The 27,802-nt window shown below is 52.3% G+C and overlaps 1 protein-coding gene across 1 annotated transcript; it reads right to left on the reverse strand.

The window, feature by feature from the left end:
• POFUT2 (protein O-fucosyltransferase 2) lies at positions 1-14,943 on the reverse strand. The gene is made up of 9 exons (XM_069100302.1): positions 14,076-14,943; positions 13,313-13,563; positions 10,985-11,129; positions 10,014-10,124; positions 6,597-6,663; positions 3,011-3,136; positions 2,161-2,341; positions 1,727-1,850; positions 1-215 (listed from the first exon to the last, which is right to left on the reverse strand). The coding sequence occupies exons 1-9, from the start codon at positions 14,573-14,575 to the stop codon at positions 62-64; spliced, it is 1,659 nt and encodes a 552-aa protein (XP_068956403.1). The 5' UTR covers positions 14,576-14,943; the 3' UTR covers positions 1-61.
• Positions 14,944-27,802: the final 12,859 nt, after the last annotated feature.

Raw genomic sequence — 27,802 nt, forward strand, 5'->3', positions numbered from 1 at the left:
TGATGGAGACAAGCCGGCCCTGGGCCTGGCTGCAGGTGCGCGGCATGGCACTGGCGCCCCCTCAGTAGGCTATTCTCCAGTGGGCGGGCTGCTCACACTGCTGTTCCTGGTCCCCACAAAATCGGTTGTAGGTTGTTTTGGGGTCCAGGCCCAGAATCTCTCTCTCCTCATGAATCCGAAAGGAGAATGTGGACACGGAGGTGCCGATAAAGAATCTGCAGAAGGATGAGAGCAGAGCCATGACAGCTGCCTGATGGGATTCTCACACACACACACCCTAGACACTCATATACTGACGTGCTCACATACATGCACTCATACATGGACACACCCCTACACAGAGAAGCACACACATGTATGCACACATGTGTACACAAACACACACAGAGTTACCACAAACCCAGAGCTTTCTCCTTTGTCCCCTCTTCCTGCCTCACACCACAACTCCAGGTCAGTCACACCCTCCCTCCTTGTGGCAGATTCAATCGAATCATAATCATTCAGTCTATCTTCTGGGGCTGGGGAGAGACTGGGGGTACCTGAAGGAAGGAGGGGGGGAGGTGTGTCCTGGGCATGAGGATAACAGCCTAGAGCCATGAGGTAGAGTGCTGAGTCTGGGAATGGTCTGGAGCCTTCAAGGCCGGGAAGCAAAGGGGAGGGTGCTGCTCCTGGTTTAGGGTCAGCTCTGTGCCTGGGGAAGCTATAGCTCTAAGGAATGGAGAAGAGGAAATTTTGAATCTGAAGTCCAAGCAAATGGGGGAGAAGTTGGGAAGAAAGAGGAAAGAGGCAATGAGGAGGCAGAAGAGATGGAAGAAAGAGGCTGGCCTTCCTCCATCCCTCACTAGGTGATTATACCCAGGCTTGTGACTATGGAGTCATTCTGTCTCCTTCCTGTCCCTCAACACCCCCCCCCCCCAAAAAAAAAGAAACAGAAGTCAGGAGGAAGGTCTCTTCAGGGGCTGCTGCAGCGGAGAGACACCCTACCGACAACATAAGCAATAGTAGCTTATGTCTCTGAGTCCTGTTGGAGCCTCACCCACAACCCTGAGAAGCCAATGCTATTGTCACCCCCATTTCACAGATGGAGACACTGAGGCAGAGAGGGATGAGGGCCTTGTTCAAGGTGCCAGAGCTAGCGCATTTGACAGCATTCAAATCAAAGTCTTCCTGACCCCACAGCCTGTGCTCTGTGCACCATGGCAGGCAGAGCTTTGCCCAGAAGACACCCAGCAAGAGGCCAACAGTGAGGGCCTGAGCTCGGGGGACGCACCTAAGGAGAAATGGTACTGGGCCCAGGGGAGCTGATGAAATGCCTGAGAAAGGCTTGAGGGGGAGAAGGGGGATGAGCCGGCAAGTGAGACAACGGAGCCTTCAGAGGGCTGGAAGGAGAGCCGGGGGACCAAAGTCCAAGAAGCCAGTGGGGAGAAGGCAGTGGGGAAAGGGGCTGGCTTTAAGTGCTGAAACCTGCACAAAGGCGCCCAAAAGGTCCCAGAGGGTGACAGGTCAGCAGTGAAGGGACTGCCAGGAACCTTGAAGGGGTCAGGAAGTGGCAGGGGAGAGAGGGGAGGGAGCGCCGATGACCCCATGAGCTGGCCAGGGTTTGGGGCTCCATCAAGGAGGATGGGGCAGCTCTGCACGTGTCTGGAAGCTCAAAGATGAGTGACGAGGCGCCCCCTGGTGAAGAAGGGAGGGGACGGATGCGCCGTCAGGCTGGGAGAGAACTCACCGAGCGTGGCTGCAGATCCACTGGTCAATGATGGCTACTCCACCATCTTTGTAGAGTTCCAGCTCCTCCCAGGTGGGCTCAAACCTCACCATTTCCGGAAGCAGCCTCTTGAGCTCTTCACATTCTGAAAGGAGACGACAAGGTTCTGGACTCAGGACAAGGCCAGTCATGAGCCACTAGGCCCGAGGCTTTGGCCAAACACAAACGGGCCACCAAGAAGTGGACCCAGGGCCACGAAAGCCAGTGGAGGTCTTCCACTTGGGGGAGAAGGTGAGGAAACATTAAAAATGAACCAACCAACCCAGGCTTCCTTCCATTAGTGGCAGGTTTGGCAAAACAAGATTCCAGAGTCTAAGGGATGGCCCAGGTCTCCCCTCAACTGAAAGCAAGGCCTTGTTAGAGACCCCCGGGGTTCACCATCCTGTACGACATACCCTTCCTCACCGCATCGGTGGCCACAAACACTCTGTCCAGTTTGTGGGTCTCCATGAGGCTCCGGATGGTCTTCACTGCTCCCTGCAGACTAGGCACATCTTCTCTGTGACCCCAGATAAAGTCCTTCCTTCTGAGGTGTACTCCAAGGTAAGGACCACCCAAGGAGGTGCCCAGCTTTACCTAGCAGAGAACAACCAGCACATGCTATAAGCGGAATACCACAGCAATGTTGCAGTCTTCCTTTGTGCACAAGCTCAGCCCAGCTCAGCCACATCCAAAGGGGCCCAGGACCCCTGACAAGGTGGCTTCAGTTCAACTTGAGCATTTGGCCAACAGAACCATTTTATTTAAGGAGAGGAGGATTAAGGGGAGAAGCTGGTTCTCATTTATTTAAATCTGTCCCTGTCTTCTGACAACCAGGAGTAATGACAGGGAAGACATTTATAAAGAGCCCCTGGTGGCTAATTAAGCAATTTCAATCTGAGGCAGTGAAATGGAAAATGTCCCGAGGTGCTCCCCACCCCAGGTGGTGACCCTGGGCCAGCGCCCAACACCTACAAGATGGCTGTCACAAGATGAGGCCGCACCTTCGTGCGCACTTCTGACCTCTGCTATCTCACAAGCTTGGTACACGGGCAGGGGCTGGCCCCTGAAGGCCCAGGAGGGTGACGACTGTGCAGTCATCATGTCTGGGATGCTGGCCTGGGGAGGATCATGCAGTAATGGTGGTGACTGTGGGCATAACTGGGTGACATCCCATGGCAGAAGGACAGAGGGTTTAACATGGGAGGAATCAGAGGAGCTGCACAGGACCCTCCAAGGGAAGGAGAAGACACTGCCATAAATGACCTTCATCTTTGTCCAGTCTTCATTGTAAGTGATCTTGTCCGCGTCATTGGTGGAGTTCAAGTACTTGCTTCTGAAATCGTCCCCCACCACGCGAAGGTGTTTGGCAAACACCATACTCCGACGGGTCTGTCAGATGCAAACACTGATGAGCAAAGGCCTTGGCACCAGGACGGACAAGTTCTAGTGAGACCTACAGGTGTGACCACTACAAGCTTATCTGAACCCCAAAGGGTAGGATTTAAATGCTTAAAACACGGTTGCATTTTCCAGTCCAATCACACATCGCAGCCATCTTGCGTTCGATGTCGCTCCAGGCACTCCCTCAGCTGCTCCTCACCCTAAGATGGACCATCCACAGAACAGGGCTTGGGGGGTGGCCAGGTGGCTCAGTGAGTGAGAGCACTGGCTCCAGTGTTGGGATGACCTGGGGATCGAATCTGGGCTCAGATACTTAGCACCCACCCAGAAACACCTGGCCGTGTAACCTTGAGCAAGTACTTAACCCTGATTGCTTAGGGGCGGCCAGGTGGCTCAGTGAGTGAGAGCACTGGCTCCAGTGTTGGGATGACCTGGGGATCGAATCTGGGCTCAGATACTTAGCACCCACCCAGAAACACCTGGCCATGTGACCTTGAGCAAGTTACTTAACCCTGATTGCTTTAAAAAAAAAAAAAAAAAAAACGGGGCTTGGACATGACCCTACAGAAGAGGTGGAGGAGAGAGGAGAGGGCCTCCCCTACCAAGCCTTGGTCTGAGCAAAGGGCGCTGGCTGGTGCACACACAATGCATACTGGACAGGCTGCCCTGATTTATTTGTTAAATAACATTTTTATTATTAACATTAAATAAATAAATAAATAAATTGTTAATAACAATTAATTATTCAAAACTCACAAAACAAGTGTAAAATGAATGTCAACAGCTGACCTTTCAAATGCTGCCTCCTGTAAGTCTGTAGCATTTCTACTTCTGAAGCTAAGAAAAGCTTCCAGCTGCACCAAGACTTTTGGGACACTGTCCAGTAGCTGATCCCACAAGCCTAGTAAGAATTACTCCACATACTGTATTCCTATCTGAACTGCTTTGCTGCTGAGCCCTCAGGGCCGCTGAGCTGAACTGGGAAACCCACCCGGGAAACCAGAGCAGAGACCAGATGAAGACCTATCATCTCCTTCAGCTGCCCCTGCCTAGGCCATTCCCCTCATCCTGGGCCCCTCGCACTCCCCACTCCACCCCAGATCTCTGAGGTCTGCGCTGTCTTATCTCATGACCTCAAACTCCTGAAGCTGGAGACCCATGTTCATGTCAGGAGCCTTTGGGGGGAAAGAGGGGTAGAAAGAAGGGTGGAGAGGAGAGAGCGAGAGCAAGCGAGAGAGAGAGAAGGAGGAGAGAGAGGGAGAGACAGAGAGAGGGGGAGAGAAAGAGGAAGGGGGGGAGAGAGAGTAAGAGAGAGAGGGAGAGAGAGAGACAGAAGAGAGAGAAACAGAGAGAGGGGGGAGAGAGAGAGAGAAGGGGGGAGAAAGAGAGAGAGGGAGGGAGAGACACACACAGAGACAGAGAGAGACAGAGACAGAGAGAGAGAACACGGGTGGGTATTAAGTATTTGCAGAAGGGAGGGCCTCACTCACACAAAAAGAATCAGTGTTCAGAGAAAAGAATAAAACGCACTCAGCACAGAGTTCTGCTGAGCAGGTTTCCATGTGAGGTGATGTCCAAAGCTCTTGCTGCTGTCCTGTAGACACGCGGGGCTCCAGGTTACCTGAAAATTCTAACAGTCATCTGTTTGATTCTAATGTATGTGCTCAGCAGTAATAAAGGGGCAGCTGGCTATGGAACTCAGTCATTCTGGAAGGACTACAGCCCCCTCCAGTCCACCTGTCCATCGGGACAGGGCCAAGGGCTCACAGACGGCTGCATACACCTTGCCATCAGCCCAATCACATCAAAAGCATAAAGCTCACAAAGGAATCTCTTTTCTGTGGTTCTCTTGGGATTTCTAGTCCCATCCACCCCCTGTAACACAGCTGACAAGTGGCAGAATCCACTCTCAGAGCTCCAGGGAGGCCCAGCCCATTCCCCATGAGGACAACAAAGCCATCCACCCTGGTGGCTCCTGCTCCCGCCCTCATGGGGCCAACCATGGACAGGCCTTCACATAATTGACTATGAGTCTTCCTTCTTCCAGGTTCCTCCTCTCCAGGCTGACTGTTTGACAGCCTGGTCTCGAGGCCCTTCCTCCCCGGTGCCTGCCTCTGGACACTCTGGACCCTCACTACCCTCCCTATGCTGTGGCACCCACGGGCTCTTACTGTTCATTCTCCTGTGACTTAAACGGTAAATGTTATCTTATCTTAAAGGGGCTGAGAAAACTCTGCTTCTCCTTCTGAGGCATCAAAGCACAATGTACCCTTGTAAGAATCCAAGGAAAAAAGTCATCCATCCCTAAGAGGGCTTGAGTTGGGCCTGAAAGACGGCCCAGAATCACAGATCCAAGTAAGACTGAGGCAGCTCTGGACTCCACCTACTAGGACTCGGGGCTGGAAGCCTCCTTGTCGGGGGGCTGCCAAAGGCACCCGGTTTACGGGCCTCTTTTAACTCAGCAGCCCTGGCCCTCAATCTCATCCAGCCTGTGGTTCAGAGGTCTGGGCTCCCCCCAGCCCCCAGTGTCAGCCGGTCACCTGCCTTGGGGCTGTAACACGTGCTGAAGCCAGGAGAGCTGGGGTCGGGGTGAAGGGCACTTGGGAAAACAGGTAGTGATGCAGTCACCACCCCAACAACAGAAACAGCCCGTCTGGGCAGGAAGCATGGCAGCCACAACGCTGGTCACAATCTGACTGCCCTGGCAACTGTGGGCCAGTCTCACCACAGGGATCATTGCGTACCCTGTGGCCTGCCTCTATATGTGACTCAGCCACGATGGGGGAGCCAGGCCCACATCCCCACAGCACAGCTTGGCCAGTGGTCAGTCCGAGGCTGCCACTCAGACTAGCCAACTCCAGCAGAAGCCAGGCTCCAAAGGATGAAAAGGGAGCCTCCCCCAAAATGTCACTGGGTCGAAGAGTGAGGGCAGCAAAGCAAGAAGGCTCGACACCGTCCACCAGCTGAAAGGCTCACTAGGAAGGCATCCTTGCTGAGTGCAGCTCTGAACCAGACAGGGACTTGGGCCTGTCACCCAAACCAGGGCCTGCCTCTTTCCAAAGAAAATTCTCTGACTAGAATACTACAATGTACAGAACTCACTTCTGCTGCTCACTTCCTGGGTGACCCTGGGCCTCAGTTTCCACACCTGTAACATGAGGGCTGTAAGGCGTCCTCTGAGTGTGCAGCTCCAAATCCTAGGAAGTGGCCTTTGGGGAAGGACAGTGCTACTTCCCTCACCTCCAGAGCCCCCAAGACCTTTCAAGGCAAGCAGAAGGAATTCTTTCTGCCTTCTGCTTTCTCAGGCTATGGCTTACAATCAACTAACTGTCAGGCCAAAACAGCAAATAAACTAGGGCCAGGTTTAGAGACCAATTTGCTGGCACTATTTAAAAAAAAAGCAAAAATGTAAACTGTATCAAACTGTGTGAGCCCAGGCGATACTCACATCCCAGTATTCTTTCCCTCCATAGTGGTCGTGAAGGAGATTTTCGGCCCGGTCTAACATCACTGATCTAGTTTAAGATAATTCAAAAAGAGAGACAGAGAGAGAGGTGATATTTTCTTCTTTCACAAAATAATCAAATTCATGCTTATTTATTCAAGCCCAAGCCTCCTACCTCACCCCCCCCCCCAATCTCCCCACGGGGGAAATAAAAAAGACCCTTAAGACTGGCAAAGCCCATCCCAGAAGTGCTTTGCTCTGCTACCCAGCCCCTCCAGCGATCCCTGATGAAGGGAGGGAGATGGAGGGAGGGAGAGAGAGAGGAGGGAGGAGGAGAAAAGGGAGGGAGAGAGGGAATTAGAGAGGGAGGGAGGGAGGAATGGAAGGAGGGAAAGAGGGAGGGAGGGAGGGAGGGAGAGATGGAGAGATGGAGGGAAGGCTTCAAACTCCCCAGTGTTCTCCACTGATCAGCACAGGATGAGGTTTCCATGGGAAATCCTCTACTCCAACCCAGCCTTGTCACATGCCCAGTGGCAGGAAGGCCCCTGTATTCTAGGAGTTGTTAGCCCAGGGCTAAGGTCACTTAGTGACAGGTAGCTTTAACATCTTTTCTTCGTTTTAACATTTTAACATCTGAATCATCGCAATGGAATAGTTCTGAAGAGCTCCAATCAACACATATGTAGGAGGGGCCCAAAGAGCCCCAGCCCTCAGGAAGCTCCCCATCTAACAGAGAACACCTGGACAAATCTGTACAAAGCAAGACCTAGACGAGACAGGGAGGGAAGGCCCTGGAGTTCGGAGGGACCGGAGAGGCTTCCTGGAGAAAGAGGGGTTTCAGCAGGGACCTGAAGGAAGCCCGAGAGCTCAGTGGTCAGAGCCTTCATTTGCTCATGGAGCAGCCGGGAGTTGGGACACTGAAGGGCACCCGTCAGGGGCTAGAGTGTGAGAAGACTAGAAAGGGAGCAGGTGAAGAAGGGCTCTAAAAGCCAAACAGAGCACTCCGCATTGGCTCCTGGAGGTGACGGGAAGCCCGGGGCTTTCCTTATTAGGAGGTGACATGGTCAGCCCTGCTCCTCAGGAAGATGGTTTTGGTGGCTGAGTGGAGGCTGGCCTGGAGGGGAAAGGGCCCGAGGCAGGCAAACCCTCCCCAGCAGCCATGGCTATAACACAGGTCTACACCAGAGTGGTAACTATGGGGGTGCACTGCAGATGGGACATCAACAGGCTTTGGTGCCATATTGAATGTGGACAGGGAGGGAGAGGAGAAGGGGGCCCAGGGCAGAGCCTGAGGGACATGTGTGGATAGAGGCTGTGACTGGGAGGAGGGTCCAGCAAAGGAGCGGTCAGAGAGGGAGGAGAACCAGAAGAGAGAGCGGGGTCCCCAAAATCGTAGAGCAGCGAGAGTATGTGGGAGGAGAGTGACCCACAGCATCCAGGGCCACAGAGGGGACAAGGAGAACGAGAACTGAGAAGAGGCCACCAGACTTGGCCACTGAGATCGCCAGTCACTGTGGAGAGGGTAGTGTGGGTGAATGGTGGGCTCAGAAGCCAGACTGTAAGGGGTTAAGGAGAGAGTGAGAGGAGAGAGAGTGGAGGCAGCTGGTGTAGACAGGCTTTATGAGGAGTTTCACCACAAAATCAGAAGAGACTATAGGGCCAGAGTGAGCAGGGATGGAAGGGCCGAGTGAGGTTTTGTTCAGGATGGGGGAGATGTGGGCCTGTTTGTAGGCAGGAGGGAAGGAGCCAGTAGAGATGGAGAGATGGGGGATAAGTGAGGGAGGGGGGAAGACAGAGGAGATGGGATGTGATGGGATCGCTCGGTCAGCAGTGAGGCCACCTCCCCATGGGAGATGAGGGCTGAAAGCATACGACATTGACATCAATGAGCACATGTTTGCTCACCAAAGTGCATACTCTTTATACACAGGGATCAGGCCTGTCTGCAGCAGTTCTAGTTTGGGGGCCCCCAGACCCAACGGTTAACAGTTCTAGGCTTCAACATTTAACCAGTGACATTTTAGTTCACAGGTCATGGCCAAGAGAATTGGGGAATGCCATGAGTTTGGAAATCACATACAAAATGTGCCCAAAAGAAAGGCAGGGAGACTCTGAGGGGAACCTTCTTCCCTGCTCAGATCCCAGGGTGCAGGCCTCATTGGCACTATCTCAGAAAAGGCCCTGGAAGTTGCAGCCCCGTGTCCTGGGGAGGTGTAGGGCAAGAGAGGGAGGGGCAGGGAGCCTGAGAACATCATCTCCCCCAGGTCCCACCACCAAGGCTGGCTGTGGAGCTGTGGGGAAGTCCCCCTGGGTCGAGGCTCCATTCCCAAGCTGAGCAGATGGACAAGTGCCCTGGATGACCTCAAGAGTCTCTCTCAGCACCTGAGCTCTAGGGATGTATCTCAGTACAGTGAGCAGCAGGTCAGAGTGAAAAGAGGAGAAATGGAGGGTGCACCAAGGCTGGAGAAAAAGAAGAGAGGTGCCTTTCTGTGAGGGCACAACTAAGACCTCATGGGAAGCAAGGACTCCGCCTCTGCTACCGTGGAGCACAGACATGGTGCACTGGGGAGACTGGGAGAAGTGAGGCCCACTCCCTCCCTTCGAGGGACCCCGGGGTCGGAGGCTCCACACAGTCAGCCCATGAGACAGAGGGAAGAGCTGGAGACCAAACAAAAAATGGATGGGAAGAGTCCAGGTCAGACCTTCCTCAAAACAGAGAAATGGGTGGAATAAACAGGGCTCAGCAAGGAAAGGAAAAACGGAGCAAATAAACTTCTCCTTCCTGCACTGTTACTCTCCACAGAAAGGACCCCCCTTGGCTGGGGCCTCCTCCATGTGCCTCTACAGGCTCCCTGTGACACAAAGATGCTCCCCATTCCCTGGGGAGGCACGCCAGGCCCTCCACCTGGCCACAAACACCACCTGAGCTGACTTGCCCCTCTACTGCACCTTCCTTATGACCCAGGACTGCCGCTCTGGCTCAGAGAGCTCTTAGACACCATTGAAAGAAGTGTGACCCGGGTGCTGTGGGTGCTCCCAGCCCCTCACCCACACAGCAGCCCCGGCTGCACACTTGTTCCACAGAGCTGATGCCCCTCTGCCTTGGGGGAGAGCCCCGAATGGTCTGATCCCCAATGATCTGTCTCAGCCTGCTCTCCTTTCTTCTCTGTGGATATGTCGAGGCCCTAGCCAGGCAGGAGGCTGCTCCAAGGAGGAAACAAACCCTGGACTCCCCCTGCCCTCGCCCTCGTCCCCCCAGCACCTCCTGGGGCCAAGGGCAGGTGAGATCTGGAGCAGGGCAGGACCTCAAGGGCTGCCCCGCCCAGCACATCCTAAGCAGACACTTCTATGCTTGGATTCCCCTCCATGGAGAACATCCAGCAGATGCTGACTGAGTGACCAGCCATTCCAGATGCTTACCGGGCCGACGTGTTCTTCAAAAGCACAGGGGCCACGATGGAAGCGGAGCCTTGGACTGACAGGCATGAAACACTCAAGCCTCTTGTTTCTTCATAGCCCCAGAACCATCCTCTGTGGGTAAAACAGACAGAGGTGTGCGTCCTGGCCCCTGCTCTCCCCCTACTCCTATGAGAACCACCCCCCCCCATGGGCCACAGGGCTCAGCCCTGGATAGCCTGCTGCCTGGGGGAGCCCGGCATTCTGGAAAGTGGCTGCACCATTCCAATGCCCCTGCCATAGCTCCTGGAGGCCAGAACCAAGGACTGCAATGGTACAAAACCGAATCTTTTCCATCGTTTGGGGAGTCCTGGCTGGCACTAATTGGCCCATTGTTGGTGAAATCTCTTCTCTGCTGGTTCAGATCAATGGGAAAAGAAAACCTGAGTCGGATCAATGAGGCTTCTTCCATTCATTTTCCGTCTCAGTTAGAAGGCTGAATTTACTGGCACCAAGTATCAGCAAAATAAGGGAGGAGGAGAACCGATGAGACAGAACTAGCCCATTTTCAGGGCTCCAGTTTTAAGTGTATCACGTCAAAGATACTTGCTCCAGGGGCAGCCAGCTGGCTCAGCGAGTAAGAGCGCCGGCCCCAGTGTCAGGATGACCTGGGGATCAAATCCGGGCTCAGACACTTAGCACCCACCCAGAAACACCTGGCTGCATAACCTTGAGCAAGTTACTTAACCCCAATTGCCTTAAAAAAAAAAAAAGATACTTGCTCCAAAAATCCCTACAGGAAGAGAGACTGTGAATAAAGTATGTGATGCGAAGGAACAATAATCCTCCTTTAAAAGATCAAAGCAGGCCACGAAGGCTAGCAGACGCCTCCTTTTTCTGGGCTTAAACATTCCTTGGCCCAAGCACTTTCAATGGCCAGCCCCGAGGCCGACGCCGGCAGACCAGAAGGCTCCAGGGCTGCCCTGGTTACCCACCGGTAATAGTCGTGTTTGTCCCGGGAGTACAGCAGCTGATCGATGCACGGCCTCTCGTCAATCTTCTCCTCCCAGGTCCCCTCTTTCCAGCCTTCTGCGTAACTCTGTAGGACGTACACCTGCTCAATAAAGGGGCCGCCTGACTCTGAAAAAGAAGCCGCTGGCATTAAGACGCAATAGGGAAGGGCGCCCTGTTCCCCTGTGAAGACGGTTAAGTCTTGCGGAATTTCCAAAACTTTGCCCATCCATTTTTGTGTAGGGGGACAAACTAAGAAGCACTAAAGAAAATGCCTCAAAACTGGGCAGGAAAAGCCCTCCAAGACACCTTCTACAATTCGAGACTGAAGACCAGACATTAATTTCAAACATGGCACAGGACAATCTACAATGACTGCCTGTATGCCACTTTCTGGCCCTTCGTCCTTCTCCTCAGCCAAATCCACAAGCCCCGCCCCGCCGTGCTCCCCACGGGGCACCTCAACCACTCCTGGGGGCCCTGGCTGCAGAGACCAAGATGCCAGAGGCCCTGAAGAGCCTGCCTCCCTCCTCTCTGGGTTGATTGGATGAACCAAACTGAGGACTGGAAGGAACGGGAGCTTCTGGCTTTTCTACATCTACTAGGACAGCCTGACAGCCGGGGCGGATGGGGCAAAGATGGCAGACGATGGACAGAAGATGGAACTCCTCTTGCGTTCCTGCTTTCTCTGCCAGAGTGATCTCTGAGCTCAAGAGGGCAGAAGGAGAATGGTGACGAGGGTAGAAGCGGGTGTCCGACAGCTGGCATTCATACAGCATTGTAATGTCCTCAAAGCACTCACAAATAGCCCCCAAGGAAGAAGTAATGATTATTCCTGTCTTATAGTTGAAGAAACTGAGGCAGATGGGTCATTTACTATAAGGAGGGGTTGAGGAAGGGATCCGAATGCAGACCTGGAGTTCTACTGACAGAGCTGCCCTGGGGGAGGCCAGCTCATCGGGGGGACAGGCAAGATCACTGAAGAGCTGGCAGGCATTCCCAGGGTCATGGTGGGTGACCTTGGGACGAGGCGAGGGCAAAAATCATTGCTAAAGCAGGAGAGAATGGAGGTTGTAAAGTATAGGCTAGTGGGAATGCCTTTGATGCATAGAAAAGGTCAGTCATCAAGGAGGAGCGAATAAACAAACAGCTGGGAATCAATGACCAAGCCTCAGGTAAGCAGATGGGCACCTTGGGGGCTTGCCCAATCAGCCTCAGGTAAGTAGATAGGCACCTCGGGGGTTTGCCCAATCAGCCTCAGGTAAGCAAATGGGCACTTCGTGGGTTTGCCCAATCAGCCTCAGGTAAGCAGATGGGCACCTCGGGGGTTTGCCGAATCTCACTACTGGATCAGACAGAGAGCCAGGGGCCAGAGGGGGATAGTTAGGTGGATACAGACATCAGCCCCGAAGGTCACCAGTGAGGTGCCCCAGGGATCTGTGCTGTTGAACATCTGTATCAACAACTAAAAAATGGCAAGCGTAAAGCCAGGAGAGGGAGTTGGCCCACTGGGCAGAGTCTGGCTCCAAAAAGGTGTGGGTGGCCTAGAAACCTGGGTCAAACCCAAGGTGGAATTTCATAAGGATTCATAGGAATTGCACTTCATAGGGATAAACGCAGCCTTCCACTCCGAATTGACGTTCCAAGTAGGAGACAGAGATGTGGCTATGGACAGAAGCTCCTCTCCAAAAGGCCTGGGAGGTTTTGTGGACTCCCCGGATGAGGCAGAGTGGGACTCAACAGCCCAAACTGGGGGTGCGCCATCTTTAGGGGCAGCAGGACTGGCCCAGATCCGGGCCTGGGCAGGGACATGGGACTCCTCCTGGACCTCAGTCCCAAACCACATCAAGGACACAAGGTTCAGTTCCGGCACCAAGATACATGAAGGCTGGGTGGGCAAAGGTAACCGGCATGGTGCAGGGCCCCCATTCATGCCTCTGGAGGACACCAGGGTGACCTGACAGCGGCTTCTGTATCCGAAGGGCCGCTGTGGAAAAGCCCCCAGAAGCCGGCTAGTCATTTTAAAGAGGGCACTGAGGCCAGCAGAGGGTAAGTGACTCGCCCAGGGTCACTCAGGAGGCAGAAGAAACAACGGTGGAAAAGGGAAGGCTCCCCAAAGGAGGATGGGCTCGGGGGGTTCCCTCCACGGCCTCACCCTTTAAGGTCTTCACTGGGTGACTTGTTCCCCAGCCCGCCCCAGACCACCGGGCTGAGGCCAGGGCGGCGCCTGGCACGCTCTGTGTCTGCCCCCCGCGGGCCGCAGCCGGAGCCTTCCTCGGCTGCGCGGGCGCTGCGGGGCGCCGGTACTTTACCTGCAATGAACTGCTCGTACTCAATTACAGGTATGTTTTTATTGAGACTCGGGAGGTCAAAGAACTCGGCCCACGGGATCCGGACCTGGGCGATGTCCGGGCTCTGCCAGTGGTACAGGCGGCCCCAGGGCGGCAGCACCAGCGCCCATTCCTCCCACCGCAGCAGCGCCTTCATCAGGGACGCCAGGCGCACGTACACGTCCCGCCGCAGGTTGAAGCCCTCCGGGGGGTTCACATCGTACAGGAGGTACCTGGGGACAGGGAGCCGGCGGGTGGGTCCTGGGGGGCGGGGATGGGCAGAGGAGGGAGGGGGAGGAGGGGGAGGGGCCGCACAGGAGGGAGGGGGAGGAGGGAGAGGGGGAGGGGCCGCACAGGAGGGAGGAGGAGGAGGGAGAGGGGGAGGGGCCGCACAGGAGGGAGGGGGAAGAGCCGCACAGGAGGGAGGGGCCGCACAGGAGGGAGGGGGAGGAGGGAGAGGGGGAGGGGCCGCACAGGAGGGAGGGGGAAGGGGGCGGGAACCAGCACAGGAGGGAGGGGGAGGGGCCGCACAGGAGGGAGGGAGGGGCCGGGGCTGAGGAGGCAGCAGTTGAGCTAGGAAGGGCGGGAATAGGTCCTGGGGGGCTGCAGGGGCGGATGGGTGGTCCCGAAAAGGAGGAAGGGGGACCGGGAAGGGGGTGTTAGGCCCCCTTCTCCCCGCCCTCTCCCCTTCCCTCCCTCCCCCTCTACTCCCAACCGCTGACCCTGAGGCCCGGCCCCCACTCACCTGCGCCCCCGCGCCGCGGCCGCCGCGCCCCCCGCCGCCGCCCCCCACTGGCCGGGCCGGAACTCGTCTCCCTGAGCCCGCAGCGGCATGGCGGCGGCCGCGAGGAGCAGCAGCAGCAGCAGCCGCCGCCTCTGGGGCCCGGCGGCGGCCCGGATCTGAGGCGTCTCCGCCGCCATGTCCGCAGGGGCGCGCCGCGCACACGCACTTCCGGCACACGCACATGTACTTCCGGCGCACACCGGCTCGGGACACAAGCATTTCCGGCGCACCTCTGCCCCGAGCTGCGCACGCGTAGAGGGCACAGGGCACCGCGCTGTCTCCTTCCCCCACCTCAGCGGTCTGCCAGATGCATTGTGCACATGCCCGTGGCCCTTGACCCCAGAAAACCGACCAGGGGGCGGGGTCTGGACCTCAGGGCTGCCTGAGCCGGGTGTGCTCCGACGTCTTGTCCAAGGCTCCCCGACGTCTCCAGGCCAAGTCTCTCTTTCATGAGGACACATTTATAGAGGGGGAGACTGAGGCAGTGCGGAGGGAACCTGTCTGCCTTCAAAGCTGAGCTGGAGCGCGGCTGTGCCTCCCGAGCCCCTAGAGCTACATTGTAGCGCGTTTGTATCCACTTTGTATCTCCTTCCCAGCAGCCTGCCAGGTCGTCGCAGGGAGACTGTAAGCCCCTCGAGGGCCGCACAGTTTGCCTGTTCTCCTCAGCATAATGGGCCAATACAGCCCACACAAGATCTGGTGAAACAGCATTTATAAAGCTTAGCCCGGTGAAGAGGTTACCCACTAAATGGGTTAGGGTTGCTCTGGAGACTCAAGTCTTCTCTCGGCCAAAGAAAAGTAAAGTTTATTAAAAGTTGGCTTGTATTAGACACAGTAAGTCTGTGCTAGATCATTCTAAGGCGCTCTCACAAACCTGAAGACAGGATAGGGTCTTATATACAGAAGGATGTGGGAGGAATCTAGGGGTGGTCTAGGGGACGAGTTTGGGGAGGGTCTTCAGGAGGAGCTAATGACGTCAATGAGTGATTAAGGGTGGGAAGTAGCTGGATACTACGAACAATGGTGGGCTAGGCCAGTTCAAGGGTGGATCGATTGGGGGGGGGGGAGTCTAGTAAGTCTAGTAGCAGAGGGTGGGAAGTCTAGTAACAGACTTGCCTCATCAAATGAGATGATTTAATCAAGAGTCCAAGGGAGGTTCCCAGAGCCTGTACTTCAAGGATCAAGGAGGGGTCAAAGGGGCTCCCAGAGCCCATACCTCATCACCAGTGCCTGGCATACAGTAGGAGCTATGTTAATGTTAGCTGACAATGGTGCAGGATCGTCTCCAGGGCCCAGAACAGGGGCGTGATACCCCCCACAGGGGCTGATTGGAGATCCTTCGAGACCTGGAATGCCACATTAGGTACAGACTTTGTCTTGATGGCAGAGGCTGTGGTAGGCCTGGAAAGCTTTGGTGCAGAGGAATGGCCGCTAGGCGCCTCCCTTTGGCAGCAGCTTGTGGAAGGAAAGCGGACCTGAGGAGGAGGAGGAGGAGCCCAACGGTCTAGGAGACTCTAGCAGTGCCGGGCTCCATCGGGTGATGGTGTGAGAGGAGAGAAGAGGCTGTTGCAGCAAGCACCCCAGAGTCCCCAGGGTGCCTGCTCACACAGGTTCTTGGATCTGCTTTGCCAAAGGAAAGCAACTCAAAATGGGTTAACAAGCTTACTTTAATCAGTCAGACATATATCGTTTACCTTGTTCAGGAGAAAAGGTCAGCACCCTGAACCTCAAAGTATACAGGCATAATTATCAAGACAGAAACATCAAGTAGACAGATTTCCAAACTGTCCAACCATTACAACCATACCCAGTCAACATCTGGGTTTCCACATTCTGGGTTTTTCAAAGCCGGGGGACTCTCAACAACGGCTTCCCAGAATTCAGATCAAATCACAGAATACTTCTCAAAGTGAGTCCCAAAACAAAGCTACACATCAGGGCTTATATAGCCTTCTCCTGGCTCAGAGAATGTAACAACCTTATTGACTCACTGGCCAATCAAGAAGTATCTACTGAAAAACAAGCCTCCCACCCCAGGCTTCAGGTGCACACCAGCCTAGGGGCAGGGAAGATCTTCAAAATTTACATTCTCATTACAGAGGCTGTGGGAGAAATGTGCAGGATCGAACGTTTAGGGGCAGATAAAACTTGGAAAGAAGACGGAAGATCAAGAGAGATCAAAGCCAGAAGCATTTATTAAGCACCTACTATGTGCCAGGTGCTGTGCCCATGGTAGTGCTATTAAAAACCCTGCGATCTCTACCCACAAGGAACTTTCATTAGTCACAGGGACACACGCCCGCACATGCACATGCACACGCACACAGGAGTGCATACATGTCCCGCACACACAGAGCACAGACATTAAGAGCCCAAATAGACCAGGGAGTTGGGAAAGAAGGGCACCAGCTATTGCGGGGTCAGGACCAGGAAGAGCCTTCTCTGCTTCTGTGGGGAAGAGATGAGAAAGGGTGCATTCTGAGCATGGGGAACTGGGCAGGGGGAGAAAGGCCAGGGAGGGGGGAAATAGGCGTTGGAGTCCGAAGCAAAGAGCAGAGTTCATCTTTGATGGGAGAGGCCATTGGGAGCCACAGGAATGGACAGAGTGAGGGAGAGAGGATCACAGGGATGAGATCTGCGCTTTGGCACTTGTGGGTTGAAAGGATTAAATTGAGGGACAGACTGGAGGCGATAAGCCTCCTTAGGAGTGCCCTGCTTCGATGTTCTTGAAGGAGGACCCTTGAAGTGAGGAGAGAAGGCATGGGATGCTGGAAATGTCCTCGAGGGGGAAACGGCCAGGTGTGGCTCCTGAGTCCTCTGGGGGTTCGGGGAGGGGAGGCACAGAGCTGTGCCCTGGCCAGTGATGGGGCAGCGTGCAGGTCTGAGCCAGGTGAATGAATCCTGAGTAGCACCTGCTGAGACGGAGGGGCTTCTGTGAAATCCTGGAAGAAGCTGAGAGCTAAGGGCTGGGCATGGAGACCTGGGGCCTCATCTGCCTCCAGAGAACAGAATGTGTGAATCTCTGAAGTGTTAAAGCCTAGTCTGAGGCAGGTGTGGGTGGTGGGTGTGGGAAGAGCTCCCTGTTAGGAGGGGCCCAGGCCAGGTCAGTGAGACGCTGGCTGCCTGGAAAAGGTGAGTCCAGGAGGATGGAAAGAGAGGTTGGCATTGGGTAGGCAGGGCAGTAAGGCTGCAGGGGGCTTCTACGCCCTTCTACTTATGGAGCTAATGAGCCGGTCAGCTGGGCCAGAGGAGGGCCATTCCACCTTCAGAAGGCTTTCTGTCAAATCAGAACTCCAAGGGACCTGAGTAAACCATCTCAACTCTCTGGGTCTCAGGTTCCCCATAGGGAAGATTTGGGGAATTATCGCAAATTATATATTATGTATTATATTATATTATCTATTATTATACACATGCAGGCTTCCCTTTAGGGTTTGTGAAGAAAGCTCTTTGTTAAGTGACAAAGTATTATAAGAAGTGTGAGGTTAGTATTACTAAATCATAATAATATCCATTTATCCTGGACGAGAAGAAGCAGGAATGCTGCCTGCCGGGATCTGGACCAAGCCTCATCCTCTCCAGCTTCCGGAGGGGCGGGCTAGGCTGGGGGTGGCTGGGAACAGAGTGTCCTCCAGAAACCTTCCTGGCTTCTCCAGCCTCTGATGTGCTTGTGATTTCTGAGGATGTTTCCATCTGTGGTGGCTCTGTCCTTTGGTCTGATGGAACCCAAGAGGCACCCAATTCTTGGTCAGTTAGTTAGATGAAGTTTTGTGAAACAGTCCTGGTCTTTCCAGGATGCAAAGCCAATCTATCTCTAAAATACACACACACACACACACACACACACACACGCACACGCACACGCACACACATACACATGCACACACGCATCCACACGCACCCCTGTATATGCACTTACATGGTCTGATCTCTCTCTAAAACATGCCCATACCTGTTCCTGCACATACACGGGCACCAGCTCCTGGAACCTCCATTGGGGGAAGGGCCCAGGCTCATTGCTTACCTTCATATCCCTCCTGGTTCTGTTCCCAACTTTCTAGACTTTAAAATCCTGCCCCCTGTGCGGGCTACCTCCTTTTCCCTGCCCCTCCCTGCACTGAAGTTGGTACTATGTAACAGCCAGCTTGTGCCCACCATCCATCTTCCTAATGCCCATTGGGTCCCTAGTAGCTGTAATCCTCCCAGCTGCCAGGTGCCCTGATCCAGGACTACACAATTTGGGAACACTGGGGTTTGAAAGTCAGGCCCTCAGGTAGATTGGGGGTGGGTAGGAACGCCACCCAGCCCCCACGGCAGCCCAGCTCACTCCTTCCTTGGGCTTAGTCCTGGCTCTAGTTCACTGTCCATTTGCTGCAGCTACACCAGGTTGAGGGGGACTGACAGGCCTCCAGTCGGTCTGTGCATTGTGGGGGCGTCTACCCAAGCATGTGAGGAGTTCCTCCAGAGGAGTGGGCAGATGGGAACACTTTGTTCACGAAGCAGGTGCTGAGAACTCGGAAGTTCTTCAGACTTCGACAATGATACCGCTGCAGGCATCCTGCCTTGGTCTTGCTGCTGGACTCAGATGTCTCCGTTCCCTCGTCTGTGAGACAGGGACAAAAGCATCACTTTCCTTACTGGGGGGATGAGGGAATCCAAAGAGACAGCAATGATAAAGCAGTTAGCCCGATGTCATTTAAATGTTAGCTAGTGGCAGCAGAGCTATGGGCTGGAGGAGGAGAACATGGTGAATTATTTTTGTTCCTGTGGAGCTGGAGATGTCTTCAGTGCATCCAGCTGGAAACAGCCAAAAGGTGAGTAGTTGGTCATGTGGGAATGGGGTTTATCCATGTGCTTTTTGACAGACATTTATTAAGCGCCTCTTGCATGCCACACACAATACTAGACCCCAGGCTTACGAAGCCCCCAGTGGAACCTTCTATTGGGAGAGGGGCTGCACGTGCATAGATAGGTAGATGGACACCATAATGGGGAGGGCAGTGTGGGGAGAGGGGAGCAGAGGCTGAGGCTGGATCTCTGCACTGGGGAGTCATCTGCACAGAGATCATACAGAAGCTTCAGGAATACCAAGGGGAGAGTATCTTAAGAGGAACAGTGTCCTAGCCTGCAGCGGCCTAGGAGGAAGGGGACTGGGGAGAGGCCATCATATTCACCAGGGTAGACACTGTAGATTCCTTGGGGAAGAGCCATTGAGAATGAAAGTGTTGGCGGCCCGATGCCAGGGGAAAGAAAGGGGCCAGAGAGGTGGGGGGAGGGGAAAGGGGAGGCTTGAATGTAGATGGCTTTTACCCAGAGTTTGCTGGACCTAGTGGATTTATAAAGCAGCAGAGATTGGAGAGCCTAGGTGGTTCAGTGAATAGAGCACCGACCCTGGAGTCAAGAGGACCTGAGCTCAAATCCAGCCTCACACATGGAACACTTATTAGCAGTATGACCTTGGGCAAGTCACTTAATCTCAATTGCCTTGCCTTCCCCCCTCCAAAAAATAAAATACAATAAAAACAGCAGGGAGTGAGGAGGCAGATGGAAAGACACTGAAGTCTGGGGTGTGGTCCAATAACATGTTCCAGGAGGAGACCCAGAGTAAGGGAAGAAGCCCCCAGGAGAGAGGTTGGCCTTGTTCACCAAGAGAAAAATCCCCTCTTCATCAGAAACTGCAGGGAAGGAACTGGGAAGGTGTTGGCTTCAAGCAGGTTTGACGCTAGATAGAAGGAGAGTAGAAAACTTTCTTTTCTTAGCAAAGTAGTCTTGGTCCCCTTCTGAGCGAGGAGGGGCCAGGGGACTGGTGCTTGAGATTAGGAGAGAAAGTATGGAGCAGCTTCCTTTAGGCATGAAGGAAAGACAGATTTGCAGTGGCTTTGGAGGGCCCTCTGCAGTAGACCCTAGACACTGCTGTGACTTCCTGGAGCATCATTCAGTAGCATGCAGTGGGAGGTGAGGTAATAAGTATTAGTTGCTGTGTTTGTCCTTTGTTCTTGAAGAGGCCTATAGCATCAGGGAGATGACAAGAGATTTGCAGTAGACTTTGATTTGAGTGAGGCAGGGCTGTGCAAGGTCCCCAGCCTCGCTTTCACCTCCAGAACCATCTGGGTCCAGATATTCATTTGGACAAAGGGAGATGGCCCAGGATGCAATGGGACACCCTGGCCCTTTTAGGCTGAGGTCTTTTGAGGTTCTCACTTAGAGTGAGGTGACACCCATTCAGTGAAGAGGCCTCTTTAAGAAGTTATTCAAGAGGGTGGCCCCTTGTAAGGGTTATGGGATTTAAAGATCTTCCATGCCCCGTTGGACTTGCTGACGTAGCAGGAAGGGGCGGAGCAAGAGGAAGCGGAAGCCAAGCTAGCGTTCCTGCGTTGGCTGGTGGTGGTGGTGACGGCGGCAGCAGCAGAGGCAGTGGCAGCGCGAAGCCCTTTTTGAGTTAGGACTGCTAAGGACTTTCTGCTAAGGACTCCTGCTGAGGACTGCCAGGGGCCGGAGCTGCTGGGAGCGTGCTTCCAGGATGCTGGGTGGTTGCTGTGAGTGGGGAGAGGAGGACCTTTGCCTGAGGTAGCCTGTTCTGTTTTAAAGGCTTGAGAATGTGGGTGCTTTCTACTTTATCTACCTGTGCCAATATCATAACTACTCTGATGGCTTTCACTTTCTGGTTTTGGGACTCAGTCTTTTGGTATCTTAATAAATTTTCTAGTTTATTTCCTCATATGGCAAACATGACGTATTTTGTAATGGATAATTATATCAGCATATTTGTAATCTCTATAGGCATTGTGAATATGGCATTGCTGATACACCCCTTTAATCAAGAAAGGAAAAAACATCTCACTGGGAGGAGAGGACCCTCAGGCTTCCTGGCCAAAAGAGAAGCAGTTACCATTGAGTATTTACTGGGTCATCTCCAGTTGTCCTGATGAATGATGATGGCCATGGACCAGATGGCTCTGGAGGAGAAAGTAAGGCCCAGGACCTTGCACAGCCTCCTTCCCTCAAATCCAAGTTAAGGGCAAGTCAGGTCCTCATCTCCCTGACACCATGGTCCTCTTCGAGAAGGAAGGGCAAACACAATAAGCATCTATGCAGTATATATATATAATTATATATATATAAACTTCTAATGTTTACACATGTGCCAGCTACCTTGCTAGATGATCTCACTTGATTCTCAGAACTCTGGAAGGTTATTATCCCCATTTTACAGATGAGGAAACTGAGGCCACCTAGCTGCCTCTGCATCTGAAGGCTAGGATCACTGCGGGGAATCATGAGATTATTAAAAATGCACATTAAGAGCACATAGCTGTCATGTGTAATGGACTTTTTGAAGAAAATTTGCCAGAAATGGATTCAGAGAAACCTGGGTTTCTCTGAATCCATTTCTGGAAAAATGTTTTTGAAGTAAGCAGAGCCAAGAGAACAATTTATATAAAAACAACTTTGATAGCTACAAATAGCCTGAATGAAACGGCCAGTGGGGACCCCAGCGGATGCCATAACGAAGCCCGTGACCACCCAACTTCTGTCTGAGAAGTGGAAGCCAAGCTACAGAGACAGACATTTTCAGAAATGGCTAACACAGGGATGTGGGGGGCTTGACTACTTATTGCTTATGAGTTTCTCTTCTTTCTTTTAATAAGGTCAAGGATTTTGAAGGGAGAGGGGGGCTATTCATAGATGTAGTAAAAAGAAGGAAAGAAGGTTATTGAAATAGTTATAGTACAAAGAAGCAAAGAGAAAGGAGTTCAGAAGGAAACAGAGGCAGGACAGCTTTGAAATTGGAATTTGTTTGTGGAAACTGAAATTTATTACTCATTTTTAAAAACACAAGCTGTATATAATAGATTTTTTGTTTCATATACAATCCTTTTTTTCTTCATTGTATATGGTAATGATCATATTGGTTGGTACTTGTTCAGTTTCAAATAAGAAAATATACACACCCATTTAAAGTGAGACCATTTCCCAGAATTGTTCAGCTCAAGAATAGAATACAGAATTAGAGACCACTAGACTTTCTCCATGAGAAATAACAGACGTAACTTGGTGGGAAAAATCACCAAACTTCAGATCTCTGTTGATAGAAGGAAAATTACAGTCACAAAAAACATCTTTTTCTCAAGTTCCCGAATTCACCCAAATCTAAATAGAGACAAAACTGGATCCTAACATATAGACAATGCAAGGGAACTCAGTTTCACCCCCCAGAATCTTCTAACTCAACTAGTAATAATACACAAGGATAAACACTCTTATCTCCCCATCTCTGAATCGTTTCCAAATATTTTTATGAGAGGAAGAATTGCCACTAGAAGGAGCCTTTAACTTGCAGATCTGCCCAAGAAAATGCCTCTGGGTAATTCCTGTAGAGGCTAAGCTAGTCAGGGACTTTTGCCATGTAAATCAACCGGAGTCCGAAGCTAAGACTCTAGGAGAGTAAATCCAAAGAAGGAGGTCCTTACCCTGAGAGAATGAAATAACCGTGGTGGATAGTGAAAGCCTGAAGTTGTCTCTAGGGGAAACTGGGTTGGGGGTCTGAGAATTAGTGTAGGAGAGCAAAAATCCAGAGAAAGCTTTCTACTCTGTCAGCATCTCAGAGGAGGGAAGAAGGGATTGGGGTGGGGCCAACTGCTTTCTGCCTACTCGTAATTAATGATGCACATGCTTGTAGGTGGTGTCATTTATTAGGAAACGTCTTTGCAATGTTCTTGGTGGTGCATGATGTTTTATTTGTGATAAATAAAGGGCAGAATGAACATACCCTGAATGTGTGATTGCAAACAAAAGAAAGAACTGTCTGTTCACAGATTTTTCTGAGCAATGATGCAAATAATCACAAAACAAAGCAAAAAACCAAAAACAAGATCTGGAGGCAGCCAAAGTGTCTAACACAAGGGGAGGGGTTAAATAATTTGTGGTTCATTAAAGGGAAGGAATGTGATAATTCAATTGAGAGGACCATCTCTAGGGATACTGAGAAATCTGGAAAGCCTTTTATGTGCTTAATTCCAAGGGGGAAAGCTGACCCAGAACTAGTACCCAGAAAGACCAAAGTTAATAATAATGAAGGACAAAGGATGCTTTGAGGGAGTGAAAGGAAACCGTGTTAGGCACTGAAATGGATTAATTCACATGTCAATAGTTGCTAAGCAGGTTGAACTGATTGTATTGGTGGTCGATATTAAGGTTTTAATAAAAGATGGGAGTGGAATGTCTGGGGATTGTCAGAGAGGGCAGGAGATTTGACATGCTGTACTCTTCATCTCCTGGGCTGTGTGCTTGGACCATCCATTTAAAGGTTCATCGCCAGAGAATGTCAAAACAACCAGGGGTTTGCCCCAATTACCAAATTCCCTTCAGTAAGGTCATGGTGATTGACAGTGAAAGGTCACAAATAAGATTGGGGAGAGGTGGGAACAAACAAGTTCTTAGCAAATAGGAACTGGACTGGGCCACTGATTTCATTGACATAGATAAGGAACTCCCAGGTGGGTAAACTCACTACCTATGCAGGTTAATGCCTTCTCTATAATTTATAGTCCTAGACTCTAGAGCACTGGAAGGTATAAAAAAAATCTTCAGATAATGACAACAATGTGGCAACATGCCAAAATTAACAGAACTTAGCTAAAGCAGTTTTTTTTTAAACAAAAGCACATCTATTTCTAGAATGCTTTCCCTCACCACTGAGGAAAAAAAAACCCTAATGATGTGAGTTTACAGGGAAAAGCATTTGAAAACCAATCAGTACCTCAAATGTAGGCTTAAAAGAAGAAATCCCTAGTATTGAAGGAAGATTGGGGACAATTGAAAGTGCAAAAACCTGAATTAAGAAACAAAATACTTTTTTAAAAAGACCAATAAGGTTGTTTAATCATTGCTAAATGAGCCAAAAGAAAACTATAAAAATCAAACGGCCAAATCAAAAGGGAAGAAGCCAAAGTGATCAGCCAGTGAGGCCCAGTTATCCAGGGGCCTGATCGGACCTTCTGGATGGGATATCCCCGAAAGATGCCGATCTCCCCAGCCTAGGGGCCTGCCCTTCACCTGGGATTCACAGCCATGGTTTTCCATAAATATGCCGAAGTCGGGGGACAGAATGAGGGAGGAGGGACGCCAGCCAATCACAGACCTGGAGAGTTGGGAGACCTGAGCCATCATCCAAACCAACCCATATCCAAAAAGGAGTTGCCACCTAACCTAAGACACCCAAAGGCCCCCTCAGCTTCCCCTCTCTCGGGTAAACACCCTCAGCTCATCTTCAGCTCACCCTCGTGGGTCACGGACCTTCCCTCTGGACTCTGCCGGCTGATCAATGCCCTTCCTCAAAGGAGGCGGTGGGAACCCGACACAAGACTTCAGGGGTGGCCAGAGGACGGGGTGACCTCTCTTGAGGTGGCCTGAGGCCGCACTCGCCTTGTCGGGGGGCCCCGTGGCTTGTTGGACTCAGCTTTTTCAGACCATGCCTAGTGCTCCCTAGCGCGGCATCCTCCTCTTCCTCACCCCCCTAGGCTCTGCCTCCAGGCTTTGCTAAAGGGAGCCCTGGCCTGACATCACACAGTAGGCCCTCAATAATGCTGCTTCCCTTGTCTTGACTTAGTTTCTCCTCTTTGTCTGATGGTCTTTTGTTTGTGATCTTGTTGGCATATTTGAGCACTTGGGCTGCAAATGAAAGTCAAAATGCAATTTGTGTCTAAAAGAAAAAAAAGAAAACAACCTAAATTTTTAAAAGCCCAAACAAACAACTTCCCCATCAGTCAAGCACCTGAACCTAGAGGAGGGGTGGGGGCACAGTGGATAGAGCCCAAGTTAGAGTCAGGGAGACCAGAGTTCAAATCTAGCCTCAGACATCTACAAGCTGTGTGACCTTGGACAAGTCACTTTGCCTCAGTTTGCCGAGGTTTCCTCAGCTGTTAAATGGGATAATAGCAGAATCTCCTTCCCAGGTGGTGGTAAGCATCAAATGAATTAGTATCGGTAAAGCCTTGACTAGACAAAGCACGGGAAGGAGCGCGGGCTTTACTGGGGCGATGCAGACCTTCGCCACTAGAGGGCACGAGGGCGCTGGAGAATGGCCCGTTTAGCTCTATCGGGACCAGGCGGAGGGAGCTCAGGGGAATTCAGTCCGCTCTGTTCTCCGTCTGCCCTTCAGCGCGCCCCCGGGCAAGGAGCCGCGGCCCCTCCCCGCCGCCTGTCCCGTCACCAGAAAGCGCGCTGCTCCCCGCTCTTCTCTCTCTGCCCTCGTCCCCCCTGTGCCTCTCCCTTCAGTACCCCTGGCCCTTGTGGCTTTGCTCCTTCCTTCGCCCAGTGCAGGGTCCTGAATGCCCAAGGTCACAAGAATTCATCCATCAGTGGTCCAGCCTTTCAGCTTGCGGCTGGGGCCCAGACTTCCGAGCGGGACTGGAGCGCAGAAGCATCTTGTCCAACCAGGATTTGAACTGCAGTCCCCTGGATAGTCTCCCGACAAATAGCTGTCCAGCCTCTTCCTGGAAGCCTCCAGTAACGGGGAACTCACCACCTCCATGGCAGTCCATTTCACTTAGAGACATCCATGGTCGTTAATAACTGAATAATCAGAGGGGTGGTCTCTTGCTTTTCCTGGGCACTCTGACAGGTGCAGAGGGGAATGATGGGATGACAGGATGGGGTAGTGGGACTATTAGGGCAGTCCTGCTGGAACCCTTTGGGCAATGCTGATTCCTTTGCCCCCCAACCTCAGGAGTGATGATGGCAGACTGATGAAAAGTCGGGATGTCCCAGCACTACCTGCCTGTGGCACTATTGTCCCTGGTCCCATTCCCACTCGAGGTCCATAGATGCTGTCTGATGCCCCCTTAGTCTCTGATTCCCTGGGTGGGGAAGGGCATAAATCTGCCCTTTAGGTGCTACTGAAGCTGGCTGGGTCATTTCACTGGAGCCCCCAGACTGATGTGACTGCTTGGGAAGGATGGTCTCCAGACTAGAGCCAGTGTTCTCTCCCCCAGGCCCTGGGTCTGCTGTGGGCGCTTCCCCACTCCGCAGGGCCTCCGGTCCAGATTGGGGAGGGGGTGGGGTTCCAGTGCTGCTCTATCCCTTCCTTCCTCTTCCTCTCCTTTTGGCCCTATTTTGCTCTTTGCACTAGGAGAGGAAAGGGCGACCCAAGCCCTCTCTGTCTCTGCAGCCACTTCCAAGCCTGTGGTAGGCAGAAGTCTAGAGGATACTGAAAGCCCAGCAACCTTCGAAGCTGGAGGGAACTGACAGGATCCCGGCCTTGGGAAGAGGATTCTGAGAGTGATGCCTGGGCTGGATTGGAGGCAGGAAGGACATGTAGGAAGCTGATGTCCCAGTGGGGAGGTGGCCCTGCCCCAGTAGCATTGGAGAGAGAATGGAAGTTCCCTGGAGGCAGGGGCTCTTTTCAACTCTTGTGCCTAGCACAAGACCTGGTGTGGTGATTAGGACTAGTAAATACTAACATCCCACATCTAGTGGTTAACCAAGAATCGGTGAGTCAACCAGTATTTGGGAATATTATCTAATAAATGGTGCAGCGTCTAGGAAGTGTTTAATAATGTTTATGGAAATATTTATGTAGACGGCACGTAGTAGGTCCTTAAGAAATGTTTACTGATTAGTAAATGCTGATGTAGGGCACACAATGGGGCAGGTGTGGACAGAGCACTGGGATTGGAGTCAGGAAGACTCATCTTCATGACTTCATCTGGCCTCAGACTTATGGAAACTGAGGCTGAGTGAGGAAAGCAGACCCAGAGAACTTATACACAATTACAGACACAACATATGTGCAGTGACTGACTTTGACAGACTGGGCTCCTGTCAGCAATGCAAGGCTACAAGACAACTCCAGAGGACTCATGCCGGAGAGGAAGATCCACACCCAGAGAAAGAGTCTGAATGCAGGCTGCAGCAAACTGCTTGCTCTCTCTCGTTTGGGGGGTGGTGTGTTGTTTTGCTTTATCCCTTCTTTTTCATTGTTCAGTCCATTGGTTATAATCCTTGACAACATGACTAACGTTCAATGTGGGACCTATATTTGATTACATGCCACTATGGGGGGAGGAGGGGCCCGAAGAGAAAATGTGAAACTTAAGAGAGTGTGGAACTGAACGTTCTAAACCAAAAGTAAATAAATAAATTTAAAAAGAAAAACAAATGCAACCTCAGACACTTCCTAGCTGTGTGACTCTGGGCAAGTCATTTAGCCCTGCTTGCCTCCGTTTCCTCATCTGTAAAATGAGCTGGAGAAGGAAATGACAAATCACTTGGGGATGTCTGCCAAGAAAACCCCCCCGTGGGGCCACAGAGGGTTGGACACGACTGAAAACAAGTGCTTGCAGTAGGTGCTTAATTAATGGTGTTGGATTAATGGGGCAATAGCAACTGCAGGTGGGAAAGGAGTGGCAGAACAGGCTGACTCAGGCCTGGCTCCTTCCCCTCTGGCTGGGGACAAAGAAGAGCCCCCGGATAGACTCCTTCTAGAAGGCAGTCAGATTCCGGCTTAGCCTTCTCCAGACTTCAAGTCCACCTTGACTCAAGTGAAGGACATTTGAATGGCTCTGTCCAGATGTGCCAGAAAAGGAAGAAGTATTGGTGGTCATGGAAATGTGTATGTGTATGTGTGTGTGTATCTGTGTGTGTGAGTGTGTGTATGTTTGTGTGTGTTTGAGTGTGTGTATGTGCTT

The sequence above is a fragment of the Petaurus breviceps genome, unplaced genomic scaffold (assembly GCF_028583685.1).
Source record: "Petaurus breviceps papuanus isolate PSGF00001 unplaced genomic scaffold, PetGlider_PUasm1.0 387, whole genome shotgun sequence".
NCBI lineage: Eukaryota > Metazoa > Chordata > Mammalia > Diprotodontia > Petauridae > Petaurus > Petaurus breviceps.

Bases quoted from the DNA above. Each gene is read 5' to 3' on its own strand.
- POFUT2 (XM_069100302.1), bottom strand. From the start codon at position 14,575: ATGTGTCCTCATGAAAGAGAGACTTGGCCTGGAGACGTCGGGGAGCCT. The intron at 13,564-14,075 runs GTGAGTGGGGGC...CCCTGTCCCCAG, and splicing joins GCCGCGGCGCGGGGGCGCAG to GTACCTCCTGTACGATGTGA. The intron at 10,125-10,984 runs GTGGGTAACCAG...TTTTACCCACAG, and splicing joins GACAAACACGACTATTACCG to AGGATGGTTCTGGGGCTATG.